At 44.1% G+C, this 15,116-nt stretch overlaps 1 protein-coding gene across 1 annotated transcript; it reads left to right on the top strand.

Annotated features, from left to right (window-relative positions):
• Positions 1–1,462: 1,462 nt before the first annotated feature.
• LOC112068862 (heme-binding protein 1-like) lies at positions 1,463–12,280 on the top strand. The gene is made up of 6 exons (XM_024136081.2): positions 1,463–1,552; positions 6,292–6,477; positions 6,946–7,037; positions 7,474–7,615; positions 7,929–8,112; positions 12,008–12,280. Exons 2-6 carry the CDS (start codon positions 6,318–6,320, stop codon positions 12,180–12,182), a joined length of 753 nt encoding a protein of 250 aa, XP_023991849.1. The 5' UTR covers positions 1,463–1,552; positions 6,292–6,317; the 3' UTR covers positions 12,183–12,280.
• The last annotated feature ends 2,836 nt before the right edge of the window (positions 12,281–15,116 follow it).

The raw sequence follows: 15,116 nt of genomic DNA, 5'->3' as shown, positions 1-15,116 counted from the left end.
GCTGTTGATTGTGGCCTGTGGAATGTTGTCCCACTCTTCTTCAATGGCTGTGCTTCATAACCCCACTGCCACCATGGGGTACTCTGTTAACAACATTGACATCAGCAAACAGCCTGCCCACACAACGCCCTACACGTGTTCTGTGGTTGTGAGGCCGGTTGGACGTACTGCCAAATTCTCAAAAAATGATTGCCGGCTTATGGTAGAGAAATCAACATTCAATTCTCTGGCACCTGCTCTGATAAACATTCCTGCAGTCAGCATGCCAATTGCAAGCTCCCTCAACTTGAGACATCTGTGGCATTGTGTTGTGACAAAACTGTACATGTTAGTGGCCTTTTATTGTCCCCAGCACAAGGTGCACCTGTGTAATGATCATGCTGTTTATTCAGCTTCTTCATATGCCACACCTGTCAGGTGGAAGGATTATCTATGCAAAGGAGAAATGCTCACTAACAGGGATGTAAACAAATTTATGCAAAAAATCTGAGCTAAATAAGGTTTCTGTGCTTATGAAAAATTTCGGGGATCTTTTATTTCAGCTCATGAAACATGGGACCAGCACTTTACATGTTGAGTTTATGTTTTTCTCCAGTGTCATTTTTTTTGTAAAAAAAAAAAGATATACTAAAAAAACTACAATAAAATAAAACTATCTATTTCAGACGAGACTGCCTTTATGACAAAAATGATCCTATTTCCACTTTGTAGTCAATTTTGACACTAGAATAAATGTCTCTGACTCATATCGAAGCCACATAGGCCATTTTAAAAGGGATTAGTTGTATTTTAGGGGCAGTCATTCTTTAAATAAATACACCTTTTAACAAAATACAATATGTAATTGGAATTACTCAATTTAGAGTCTGCAAAACTGAAATTGGTCTCTTGTGCTGGGCAGTGGGTTTAATACAGAGTGCTGCTGACTCCACCCACTCCATTCATTGCAATGCAATACACTGTATATGAATTACATACTGTATGGGTTTATAGATAAAAAAAYGATTGTATATGCTGAGGTAAAAGTGGGTTGGGAATACTCAGTAGGGTCTGTAGGTGGAGTATAAAGTGCTGCTGGGTATTTAGACTTCARTCCCCCATGAAATAACACCATATATAGATTCTACAGACCCTACTCTACTGAGTATTACCAACTTCACTTTGGACTCAGCACATAGAATTGTTTTTTCTCTACAGCCCAATGTGAACATACCGATCTGAACATCCTATTTTTTGATAGTGGTCTTACAAAATGTTTTTAGAAGCGTATTTGTAATTGTTCCCATAAAGTCCTTTTTGCATTTGCTTTTAAGCACAATAAAAAGGGGACATTGATTAAAATGTAATACTGTATCTTTTGAATTAGTTATCCACATTTCAATGTTTTGAAATGCGTGCTTTTATTTAGAAGAAATCTTCATTAGCATACAAAGTGACGTCATCATTTGTGCTGCTGGCAGAATACTAGTGCGGTATTGCACTTTTATCTCCTGTTTTGATTGTAGGTCAGAAGAAGTAGTGCTCAACTACAATCCTGTACTTTGTTGACCAGGTAAGAACGCCGACTTTATCACTAAATGTTACATTCGGGTAAATGTTTTGGTCTAAACTAGTGTTCAGGGAAGCATAACAAATTAATAGGTAAATTGCCCAAATGTGCACAGAACCTACACAATTAATAACCGATTGTGGTTTAACCAATATAAATGATTGTAAAAAAAATAAAATGATGAGCTGTCTATCCTAAAGCCTATTAGATTTATGGCATATCCGTTCTTGCAACCCCAGTGACATTTTTGCTGCGTTTTTGGGTGTGCTGGTTCCCTAGGGTTGACCTACTTTTGCTGTAATGCAGTGCAGTCAGTGTGCTTGTTCGACATTGCAGGCGACTGCCGACTGACTGATCTACAAATTACCTTGCATCATAAATAACTACTCATTACTATTTGTAGTTCAGCCAGTGTCACCATTTACGCACAATGCATCATGGATTTGACGCTCTCGAACACGGGCAGTGAGTTCACAGCCCATTTAATTGTTCGCCAGCGATGATTCATCGGATGTTGTAGTAAAATCTTTAATGAAGTCTGTGCTGCTGTGCACTCCTTTTAGTGGATTTGTTAGCGCGCGTGTTTGTGTTGAGTAATGTGCAACCCACCTGCCGCAGTAAAGAGTTTTTTTGTATTTTTATTATGTGGGGTAAAAGCCGATTTATGGTCAATCTGGCATCTGTAGCAGCAGTATAGCGTTTACTGAGATGCGACCTCTGTTGAAGTCAAAGCATTCATACTTGCGCTTTGGGGAGCTGTCGTACGCATCCAATAAATTGGTCTGCACCGCACCACTCGTAGTGATAGCTTTTCAACTAATTACGAACGAAATGACAAGACCTTACATCTTCTGAGATGTTGGAGTAGGAGCTCAGACAATTCTATCATTAAGTAAAAATGCTGCACCGTTTTCCACCTGCATCTCCCCATCGCCATCCAGCAAAATTGGGCTACATTTAGGCTATTGTTTATTTCACATAATGTTCAGGTAATCATCAAAGTATAATGCTTGTATGGATGTCAACCCCAATACATGTTCATGTCCTCAATCAACTGCCTTGAAGTTAAAAGCGACTGAATACCACCACTGATTTCTGAATGCTAGCTTTGCTACCAGCTTATACGAACGGGAGCATAGCAGCACTTCTTCTAAACCTGAAAAGGGACAACTTCTAAATGTTATTCAGCGAAAACAGCCAAGTATATCCACATCTGATTTTAGTAACCACATTTCGGGCATGTTACAATACATCAATCATGACCGATTTGGCACATCAACTTTGTTTGATCAGATTTGTTGAATGTGTACAAATCCATCTGTCCCCATTACCTCCCTGATCTCCTTCCAGGAGTTCAAACTCCTTTTTGTATCATAAATATGTATTTATTTTGTGAACTTGTTCTGATAGACTTTCATCAACGTTCTCCGTGTTTGTGTTTTATACAGGATATGCCGCCCCCACCTATAGTCAACCAATCATGTCAATGCGGAGCTATACAGAGCCCTCGGCATTGTTAGCTCAATTTGGCCTCCGCAGGCCTCCAGAGGCTCCACAATTGCGTCACACCCTTGAAAAGGAGGCTCGGAACAACATTTCCAGATGAAGCAATAATCAGCTTTTCAAATCGAAATGTATTTTTGTCACATGCGCCATGTACAAAGGTGTAGTAGACCTTACTGTGAAATGCTTACAAGCCCTTAACTCTATTTCTTGAACTGCATTGTTGGTTAAGAAAATATTTACTAAATAAACTAAAGTAAAACATTTAAATAAAAGTAACACAATATTTAACCTAACCTTTATTTAACTAGGCAAGTCAGTTAAGAATAATTTCTTATTTACATTGACAGCCAACCGGGGAACAGTGGGTTAACTGCCTTGTTCAGGGGCAGAACGACAGATTTTTACATTGTCAGCTCAGGGATTCGATCCAGCAACCTTTCGGTTACTGGCCCAATGCTCTAACCATTAGGCTACCTGCCACCCCAACAAGGGGTGCAGGTACCGAGTCAATGTACAGGTTAGTCTAGGTAATTTGTACATGTAGGTAGGGATAAAGTGACTATGCATAGATAATGAACAGCGAGTAGCAGCAGTGTAAAAACAAAGGGCAGGGGGGTCAATGTAAATAGTCCGGGTGGACATTTGATGAATTGTTCAGCAGTCTTATGGCTTGGTGGATCCCTTTTGGACCTAGACTTGGCCCTTCGGTACTGCTTGCCGTGTGGTAGCAGAGAGAACAGTCTATGAATTGGGTGACTGGAGTCTTTGACCATTTTTTGGGCCTTCCTCTGACACTGCCTAGTATATAGGTCCTGGATGGCAGGAAGCTTGACCCCAGTGATATACTGGGCCATACGCACTACCCTCTGTAGCGCCTTACGGTCGGATGCCGAACAGTTGCCATACCAGGTGGTGATGCAACCGGTCAGGATGCTCTCGATAGTGCAGCTGTAGAACTTTTTGAGGATCTGGGGATCCATGACAAATCTTTTTAATCTCCTGAGGGGGGAAATGTGTTGTCGTGCCCTCTTCGCAACTGTCTTCATGTGTTTGGACCATGATGATGGTCAGGCTTACCACTGTTGTCAGCAAACTTAATGATGCTGTTGCAGTCGTGCTTGGCCACGCAGTCGTGGGTGAACAGGGAGTACAGGAGGGGACTAAGCACTCACCCATGAGGTGCCCCCGTGTTGAGGATCAGCTTGGCAGATGTGTTGTTGCCTACCCTGACTACCTGGGGGCGGCCCGTCAGGAAGTTCAGGGTCCAGTTGCAGAGGGAGGTGTTTAGTCCCAGGGTCCTTAGCTTAGTGATGACTTCCGGGATTATGGTGTTGATGTGAGCCATGACCAGCCTTTCAAAGCACTTCATGGCTCCCGACGTGAGTGCTATGGGGCGGTAGTCATTTAGGCAGGTTACCTTAGTGTTCTTGGGCACAGGGACTATGGTGGTCTGCTTGAAACATGTAGGTATTACAGACTCAGACAGGAAGATGTTAAAAATGTCAGTGAAGACACTTGCCAGTTGGTTCGCGCATGCTTTGAGTACACATCCTGGTAATCCGTCTGGCCCCGCGGCCTTCTAAATGTTGACCTGTTTAAAGGTCCTGCTCACATCCGCTACGGAGAGCAGGATCACACAGTCGTACGGAACAGCTGGTGCCTCGACGCGACCATAAAAGGAATTTAGCCCATCTGGTAGGCTCGCGTCACTGGGCAGCTTGCCGCTGGGTTTCCCTTTGTAGTCCATAATAGTTTGCAAGCCCTGCCACATCTGACGAGCATCGGAGCCGGTGTAGTAGGATTCAGTCTTAGTCCTGTATTGACCTGTTTGATGGTTCGTCAGAGGGCAGAGCGGGATGTTTTATAAGCGTCCGGGTTAGTGTCCCGCTCCTTGAAAGCGGCAGCCCTAGGCTTTAGCTCGGTGCGGATGTTGCCTGTAATCCATGGCTTCTGTTTGGGATATGTACATACTGTCACTGTGGGGACATCATCAATAGACTTATTGATGAAGCCGGTAACTAAGGTGGTATAATTCCCAATGCCGTTGAATGAATCCCAGAACATATTCCAGTCTGTGCTCGCAAAACAGTCCCAAAACAGTCCTGTAGCGTGTGCAATAGAAATTAATTTGTGCTGTTTCTTTACTGTACATTTTCAAACCTGTGTCCTCATGATGGCACAACAGTATCCCGACGGTGTAGGCTACTGTGTTTAGTTAAGTTTGTTACAAAAGCCATGTAAAGGTTGCCCTATCAGCTGACAGGTAAAATGCTTTATTACTTCTTATAAGCATGTATGAGCTTTTTTTTATGACTTATATGGTGTATAAGATTAGTTCATAGCCATAGAATTATAGGATTTCTTTGACTGCAGCTGACACTTTCTGAATGAACCACCTTGATTTGGAGCCCTCACTTTAAATGTAAAAGACCTATTATGCGGCAACAAATGTTATGGAACAACAAATGTATACCCTTTGATCTGATATAATCTGTAATTGGCCATTTGTAATAAAACCCACATTTGTCTACCATATGGTGGCCTTTCTGGTCATTTGCGGAGATAGGATAAGCCTCCTACCACAGGCACCAATCCCCCTTAAGCTTCTTTGAAAAGGTCTGACATGCAGGTTAGATATGATCCAGTGAATAGTGACGTCTGTGTGAAAACAGCTTCATGTACCTACATGGTATTACATCAGCCTGTCCATGATACTGTACAGATCATAATATGTCCTGTGTAGCCTACATTCAACAAGTGAATAAATGACTGAAAAATGTAAAGTGTTTTATTTTCTACTGGTAATAGTATGGTAGCATATTATTTGATGGTACTGTTTTTACATGGTTTATAATGGGACATTTTAACAATAGCTATTTTTGGTACTTATTAAAAATAATTGGTTATTACAGTGTAATATACATTGTTACAGTTTGACCATGTCTTTTTATTTCATGTATGTATGGGATTTTCTGATTTCTATTGAACAAATAGTGAATGAGGGTGACAGTGGGGAAAGTCGGAGAGARGTTGTGTCAAAGGGCAGTAGGCCCGACTCAAACCAATGCCGACACTGTAGACGTGTGGCGGAGGCTTCAGCATTAACACTAGACCAGCCAGGCCACAACCAAGTCATTTCTTAGTAGGCCTAAGTACCCAGGTAAACTGGAAATGGACATTAACAATGGCCCTGTTCTAGGAAAGTAACATTTGTCTTCTTGGTCTTGTATTTGCAGATCTACCTGGCCTGTGGACAAAAACAATGGCGCTAATCTCCCTTGAGGATCTTGATGGATTGGAGGATGAAGAGCTGGACAATGATATCACTGACAACCCTGAGCCAATGGAAGATGACGAACAGCAGCGGCTGTACACCCATTGGCAGGCGATCGCCAGCACACACCAGGTGTCCGTCCCCCGAGGTAAGCGAGATAGGCGGTGGAGTAAAATAGTCCCATTCGAGGTAGTTGCTTGGCAGCAGTGTATTTGGAGACAATCAGTCTGAGAAATCAAACTCTTTTCAACAGGACATGGTTTCTTCCAACAGTTTAAATGAAATCTCAGATTCTAGTTGCTACAGCTTGTCTGCAATACAGCAGTATGACTTGATTGTTATAGTGTGTGTATTGAAGTCTCTATCATGGCTTACTCAAATGGGTATCAGTTCGGGGTCTAGTGAGAAGCTTATAGCTATTAGAGCATGCCCATTTTCCTAGAGACTTGAATACTTGACATTGGCACTGGGTTCCTTTTATGAAGCATAAGCCAATGACGAATGTCCCCCACTTCACTTGGTTCCGGTGAGGTTTTTGCCAGTGAGGTTTGCTCTCACACTGCTCTCTGTCATCGTTTTTAAAAAAATGAAGAGGCCCCCTGTGTTGTTTTGATAGAAATGACAGGACCAATTCAAGAGCTGACGCAGCGGAACCAAGCCCAAGAGAGAGAGCAGGTCCCCTTTTCCTCCATCTCTCAGCATGAAAAGGTAAAGTATGTCTCCCTTCCACTTGTTACCAATCTTAGGTCAGGATGACAGTGGCAGATATTTTGGCTGGCTATTCCATTTTCTGAGTCATTTGTCCATGTAATGGCAGGAAGTGAATGAAAGTCTGTAGTAAAATCTAAATGAAGCCATTTTCTTGTCGTTCTTTTGAGTGTCTGGCACATGCACTTTTGAGTGTTAGAATAATAATTAAATAAATCATGAAAGCTGTGTGTATGTACACACGGATTTGTGTAAATGCCCTAGTGCAATGTGGTGTGTGAAATCTGTGTATGTGTGTTGCCTTATGACCAGCCATGCGTTTGCTTGAGTACAATTTATGTTGTGTGTGTTTCAGCTTGAGAATCCATGCCATTGTGCTAAGTGAAGTGGAAGATCTCTTATATTCCCTGGATAACGAAGTCTGTGTTTTCTGCAGCTGGGCGAGGTGCTGTTTGAGGAGAGGGTGTACCCTGCAGGGAAGTGGGCGTGCATCACTAAAGGGGAGAAGCTGTACGAGCAGAGCATCTCCATGGGCTTTATGAAACTCATGAAATTCATCTGCAAGGAAAACTCTGTCGGTAAGGCCTTAGTGTTCATGTTACTGTGTAATTATTGACGTAAGTATAGTGCAACATCTATTGTAATCACTCATTGTTTCAACTATATTGTAATCACTCATTGTTCCACCCTACTTACAGCAGTAACCCTAACCCTTATCATAACCCTAAGTACAGTGTAGACACAATTTATTGATTTGGGGCCTCCACTCTATTGTATATTAATTAGTCATTATTACACTGTACTTACATAAGTAATCCTTACCATAGCCCTAAGTATAGTAAGAACAGTGTAACAATGAGTAATTATAATAGCACACTCTCGTATCAACAGGACGCTATTTGGGAATGACTGTACCCATTGTGAACAGTATCCAAATGCTGGAGGACGGCAATGGCTTTCAGAAGGACATCTTGACGGCATACTACCTGCCTGCTGAGTTCCAGGCCAACCCGCCCCAGCCAACTGACCCAGACATCACCATACTCCAAAGGGAGGCTTTACGAGTCATCACTATGTAAGGATACTCCCACCTCTGGCTGACTTCGGTACTCAAGCCCCAGGCTTGATTTGAGGCCTATTCTACTTCGCCTGTGGTTTTGAGACCTGTTCTGACCTATTTACATCTCTACATGTAAAAATAGACAATGGATTTAGACAATGTATAGCCAAAATGGGTGGAAATAATTAGTCAGATTAGTAATAATATCCATGTTTTTTTTTTTATACTATATTGGCTTGTTTCCCGGACACGGATTAAATCAAATCAAACTTTATTTGTCACGTTCCTGACCTGTTTTCCCTTGTTTTTGTATTTATTTAGTATGGTCAGGGCGTGAATTGGGTGGGTTGTCGATGTGTGATTTTTATGTTGGGATTTTGTGTGTTCGGCCTGGTATGATTCTCAATCAGAGGCAGCTGTCAATCGTTGTCCCTGATTGAGAATCATACTTAGGCAGCCAGGGTTTCACGTGTGTTTTGTGGGTGTTTGTTCTTGTGTCAGTGTTTCGCCACACGGGACTGTCACGGTAGTTATTTTGTATCGCATATTGTTTTTGTTATATATTAAATCACTATGGAAACTAACCACTCTGCGTATTGGTCCGATCCGTCTCGCCTCTCCTCGTCCGAGGAGGAGGAAGAAAATGAACTCGTTACAGAACACCCATCACAAAGGACCGGCGACAGCAGCAGAGACAGACACAGGACTCCTGGACTTTGGAGGAGATCCTGGATGGCAAGGGACCCTGATCTCAGCCAGGGGAATATCGCCGTCCCAAGATGGAGTTGGAGGCAGCGAAGGCAGGGGGCTGGTACGGAGGAGGCAGCGGCGACGCGGTTGGGACCCGAGAATCAGACCCAAACACTTCTTGGGGGGGGGGGGGACACACGCGGAGTGTGGCAAAGCCGGGTAGGAGACCTGACCAACTCCACGTGCTTACCGTGGAGTGAGAGGGCGTCGTACTGGTCAGACACCGTGTTATCGGTGGAGCGCACGGTGTCCCCAGTACCGTGCTTAGCCCAGTCGGGCTATTCCACCTCGCGCACTGGTAGGGCTAGGTTGAGCATCGAGCCGGTGTCATGAAGCCGGCCCAACGCATCTGGTCTCCAGTGCGTCTCCTCGGGCCGCGCTACATGGCACCAGCCTTACAAATGGTGTCCCCGGTTCGCCAGCATAGCCCAGTGCGGGCTATTCCACCTCGCCGCACTGGCAGGGCTACGGGGACCATTCAACCTGGTAAGGTTGGGCAGGCTCGGTGCTCAAGAGCGCGTGTACTCCTTCACGGTCCGATATTCCGGTGCCACCTCCACGTACCATGTCTCCGTGGCAGCCCCCGCACCAGGCTGTCTCTCCGTCTCCTCCCTACAGGTGTACCTGCCTGTCCAGCGCTGTCTGAACTGCCTGCCTGCCCCAGCGCTGTCTGAACTGCCTGCCTGCCCAGCGCTGTCTGAACTGCCTGCCTGCCCAGCGCTGCTCGAACTGCCTCTGCCCAGCGCTGTCTGACTGCCGCCGCCGCGCTGTCTGAACTGCCTGCCTGCCCAGCGCTGTCTGAACTGCCTGCCTGCCACGCTGTCTGACATGCCTGCCTGCCCAGCTTGCTGATGCCTGCCTCCCAGCGCTGTTGAATTGCCTGCCTGCCCAGCGCTGTCTGAATTGCCTGCCTGCCACGCTGTCTGAACTGCCTGCCTGCCAGTGCTGTCTGAGATGCCTGCCTGCCAGCGCTGTCTGAATTGCCTGCCTGCCAGCGCTGTCTGAATGCCTGCCTGCCCAGGTCGTCAGAGCCGCCCGTCTGTCCCGAGCCGCCCGCTGTCCCGAGCCGTCAGACCGCCCGTCTGTCCCGAGCCGTCAGACCGCCGTTGTCCGACCGTCAGAGCCGCCCGTCTGTCCCAGCCGTCAGAGCCGCCCGTCTGTCCCGAGCCGCAGAGCCGCCCGTCTGTCCGAGCCGTCAGAGCCGCCCGTCTGTCCCGAGCCGCCAGAGCCGCCCGTCGTCCCGAGCCGCCAGAGCCGCCCGTCGGACAGGAGCAGCCAGAGCCGTCCGCCAGACAGGAGCAGCCAGAGCGTCCGCAGTCATGACCAGCATGATCTGTCAGCCAGGAGCTGCCAGAGCCAGCCAGCCAGAGCTGCCAGAGCCAGCCAGCCAGGAGCTGCCAGCCAGCCAGGAGCTGCCAGAGCCGCCAGCCAGCCAGGAGCTGCCAAGCGCCAGCAGCCAGACTGCCAGAGCCGCAGCCAGCCAGGATCTGCCAGAGCCGCCAGCCAGCCAGGATCTGCCAGACCGCCAGCCAGCATGGAGCTGCCAGAGCCCGCCAGCCAGGATCTGCCAGAGCCGCCCGCCAGCCAGGATCTGCCAGACCCGCCCGCCAGCCAGGATCTGCCCTCAGTCCGGTGCTACCCCTTGGTTCAGTGGGGTTGATATGGAGGGTTTGTGGTTAGGAGGCCACGGGGGCGATTAAGGAGGTGGAAAAAAACATTGTTTAAGTGGGTCCACGTCCCGCCCAGAGCCGCCACCGGCGGACAGAGCCCACCCAGACCCTCCCTAGAGTTTAGGAGGTGCGCCCGGAGTTTGCACCTTAAGGGGGGGGGGGGGGGTTCTGTCACGTTCCTGACCTGTTTTCCCTTGTTTTTGTATTTATTTAGTATGGTCAGGGCGTGAGTTGGGTGGGTTGTCGATGTGTGATTTATGTTGGGATTTTGTGTGTTCGGCCTGGTATGATCTCAATCAGAGGCACTGTCAATCGTTGTCCCTGATTGAGAATCATACTTAGGCAGCCGGGGTTTCACGTTGTGTTTGTGGGTGTTTGTTCTTGTGTCAGTGTTCGCCACACGGGACTGTCACGGTAGTTATTTTGTATCGCATAATGTTTTTGTTATATATAAATCACTATGGAAACTAACCACTCTGCATATTGGTCCGATCCGTCTCGCCTCTCCTCGTCCAGGAGAGGAGGAAGAAAATGACTATCGTTACATTATTAGTCACATGCGCCCAATACAGTTACAGTGAAATGCTTACTTACGAGCCCCTAACCAACAATGCAGTTTAAAAAAATATTATTTTTTATATATATACAGATAAGAATAAAAGTAACAAGTAATTAAAGAGCAGCAGTAAAATAACAATAGCGAGACTATATACAGGGGGGTACCGGTACAGAGTCAATGTGCGGGGCACTGGTTAGTTGAGGTAACATTTACATGTGGGTAGAGTTATTAAAGTGACTATGCATAGATGATAACAGAGAGTAGTAGCGGTGTAAAGAGGAGGGGGGGGGGGGGGCAATGCAAATAGTCTGGGTAGGCATTTGATTAGGTGTTCAGGAGTCTTATGGCTTGGGGGGGTAGAAGCTGTTTAGAAGCATATTGGACCTAGACTTAGCGCTCCGGTACCGCTTGCCGTGCGGTAGCAGAGAGAACAGTCTGTGACTAGGGTGGCTGGAGTCTGACAATTTTTAGGGCCTTCCTCTAACACCGCCTGGTATAGAGGTCCTGGATGGCAGGGAGCTTGGCCCCGGTGATGTACTGGGCCGTTCGCACTACCCTCTGTAGTACCTTGTGGTCGGAGGGCGAGCAGTTGCCATACCAGGCAGTGATGCAACCAGTCAGGATGGTGTAGCTGTAGAACCTTTTTAAGCCTAGTCCTGAATTAAAAAGCACTTTCAATGGAGTCTACATTGAGCTTTTTTTTTCTTTTTTCTTTTGTCCAGTACTAGGCTTAATCTGTGTGTGGGGAATCAGCCCAAAAAGTATTAATTATGCTAACTTCTATAGATAATGGATACGTACTAGCTAGACTCACACACTACTTTGCATTGGTAAGATGACTGGGTAAAATACTGTAGGTAAAAAATAATCACTTAATAGCAGTAATGCCAGTATTTATTTAAACACGAATAACAAATGCAGTCTTCTGTAGGACATTCTTCGGCACCACCACGGAGGAGACAATCATGCCTCAAATCAACCTGCTGTGGGAGATGCTGGGCCCCAGCGAGGAGATGCATCGCAACTCCTACATGGTGGCCGTCTACGACAACCCTGGGGTGTCCTGCCGCAGAAACGAGCTCTGGTTCATCCGGCGAGACCCCTAAATCTCTTATAACATCCTCCGGTATCATCCCGACACCCCCCTATCCCACCCTTCTGTGCCTCTAGGGTCACGTTCATTGGGCGCTAAATGGAATAAAAGGGACAAATGGGGAAGGACTACCTGGACTTGGTCCAATAAGCAGCACTCATTTTTAGTTTCCGATGCAAAATGTTTAAAAAAACATTTGTTTTTGTTTTTGCGTGCCATAATGAACACAACCCAGATGATTCCTGTAATGGAGATTAGAGTATGGATTAAAATGGGAGGAATGGCTCTTGGGTTGGTTTTAGCTGTAAAGATGACAGGATTACTTTAAAGATGGTATTAGGCATATAGTAGGGATGGAAAATACTTCTTTAACTTTCACTGAGATTGTATGTTTATGCTCCAGAGGAGCACAAGGAAAGACTAACTTCAGTGGCATTTATACCTTATACACAACCAAATATGGTGTTTAAAATACCAGTATATTGTATCTCTGTGAAAAACTGCCTGGGAATTACAAGAGTTAACTCTTATATTTCCGTCACGTTTTATCTTTATTTTTTTTTACTTGCATTTTATGTAACAAATTAGTGATCTAATCATTGCAAACTAGTGTCACATAAAATGTGTGAAACACGCTGTTTTAGAAATTGACTGAAATTAATTTACATTTGAGATTTTAGTAATTTAGCAGATGCTCTTATCCAGAGCGAGTTACAGTAGTGAGTGCAAACATTTTTATTATTATTATTTTTTTCGTAATGATGATACCATAACGTTTTTCTAAACTATAATGGTTATGTCTTGTGGGACTGTAACCTATTACTAAAATGTTGTATTTGCTGTTGACTAGAGTAGGCATCCAGGTTTTAACTTTATTATTAGCCATAGGTAATTCTGACAACTTTATCATTCAAAGTTACTTGCTATGATATGTGGGTGTCCTCTTACTCTTAACTGTCATTGAATTTTTTTTCCTGCTAGTGAATTTTACCCACACTCTGCTGCTTTACCTACATTTCGAGGCTGGTGTAGGGATTTTGGGTATAGGTGTCTGAAAAAGTAAACAACTGTTCTCAAACGACTATCCCCCTTCCCCCAGCCTCAAAATTATAGACAGATCTGTCACTTGTTACCTTCAGTTGCCACTAGGTGTCAACCAAACAGTAACGTTTGTGTAATGTTTTTTTGTCTATTTATTTACTTATTGGTGAATAACGACTATCTCACAAATGAATTGATTGGTTTTGGTGAGGTTAGTTGTAAATGGAGCTGAGACTGTGACCAGGCACTTTAGATTTTGAGGAAGGCTCAAGCTTCAAGGCCGTCAGTGTAAATCAGAATTTGTTCATAACTGACTTGCCTAGTTACATTTTATAATTATTTTATTTTTTGAAGATTCATAACTATAGTTAATGATGGTTGAGGAATGGAAGTTTAATTAAAGTGACTTATGAACATTTGTTCAGCATGGCCAAATGATGTGCTCTTACTGTGCTTGCCTCTTTTTTATATATATGCCTTGCAATGTTCCCAGAATAAGTGAATTAGTTGTATTTGTTTGCATTCTCCAATAATTAGTATGGTATACTTTTGATATGTTAAAATTTCACCCGTCCTCTCTTGTGACCTTGTATTTCTATGCTGTTATCAACTGTTTTCAAAGCATACATTTCAAAATTGCAGTGTGAATTTTAGTGGATTGCTTCAGTTTTTAAAGCTGCGCTATGTAACTTTTTAGGCGACCTGACCAAATTCACATAGAAATGTGAGGAGTTATAGAACTTTCATTCTCATTGAATGCAAGTCTAAGACGTGGTAGGTCTGTTCTATGTGTGTTATTTCTATGCTTCCCATTCTAAAGTTTTGTTTTTGCCTCTTGGTTTTGTACACCAGCTAAAAATACAATATTTTTGGTTATGGAAAATATATTTCACAGCGGTTTAGATGGTACAATGATTCTGTACACTATACTTGCTTGTTTTGTCTCAAACAGAAATAAAAAAAATTAGCAACCAGGAAATGGCAGAGAGATTTCTGCATAGTGCATCTTTAAACTACTTAAAATTTTCCCAGAGTAAATGAATGGAGATTTGATATACATTTACACATAATGTACAGTGCCTTCAGAAAGTATTCACACTCCTTTTACATTTGACACATTTTGTTGTGTTACAGCCTGAGATATTTTGTCCCTGATCTACGCACAATACTGCATAATGCCAAAGTGGATTTTAATTTAAATTTTTTAATGAAAGGCTGACATTTCTTAAGTATTCAACCCCTTTGTTATGGCAAGCCTAAATAAATTCAGGAGTAAAAATTTGCTTAACAATTCTCATAAGTTGCATGGACTCTGTTTTCAGTAATAGTGGTTAACATAACTTTTGAATGATTACCCTGTTTCTGTACCCCACACTTAAGGTCCCTCAATCGAGTAATGAATTTCAAGTACAGATTCAACCACAAAGACCAGGGAGGTTTTCCAATGCCTTGCAAATAAGGGTACCGATTGGTAGATGAGTTTTAAAAAATTACACTGCATATTCCTCTGAGCATGGTGGAGTTATTCATTAGTCACTACAAAGATACAGGCGTTCTTCCTAACTCATTTGCCGGAGAGGAAAGACACCGCTCAGGGATTTAAAACAGTTTAATGGTTGTGATGTGAGAACTGTGGATGGATCTTCAACATTGTAGTTACTCCACAATACTAACCTAAATGACAGAGTGAAAAGAAGGAAGCCTGTACAGAATAAAAAATATTCCAAAACATGCATCTGGTTTGCAACAACACACTTCATACTGCAAAAAATGTGGCAAAGAAATGTACTTTTTGTCCTAAATACAAAGCATTATGTTTGGGGCAAAAACACATCACTGAATACCACTTGTCATATTTTCAAGCATGGTGTTGGCTGCATCATGTTATGGGTATGCTTGTCATCGG

This window comes from Salvelinus sp. IW2-2015, unplaced genomic scaffold (assembly GCF_002910315.2).
Source record: "Salvelinus sp. IW2-2015 unplaced genomic scaffold, ASM291031v2 Un_scaffold776, whole genome shotgun sequence".
Lineage (NCBI taxonomy): Eukaryota > Metazoa > Chordata > Actinopteri > Salmoniformes > Salmonidae > Salvelinus > Salvelinus sp. IW2-2015.
This window is presented reverse-complemented; position numbering and strand designations above follow the sequence as displayed.

Bases quoted from the DNA above. Each gene is read 5' to 3' on its own strand.
- LOC112068862 (XM_024136081.2), top strand. From the start codon at position 6,318: ATGGCGCTAATCTCCCTTGAGGATCTTGATGGATTGGAGGATGAAGAG. The intron at 6,478-6,945 runs GTAAGCGAGATA...TTGTTTTGATAG, and splicing joins CCAGGTGTCCGTCCCCCGAG to AAATGACAGGACCAATTCAA. The intron at 7,038-7,473 runs GTAAAGTATGTC...TGTTTTCTGCAG, and splicing joins CCATCTCTCAGCATGAAAAG to CTGGGCGAGGTGCTGTTTGA.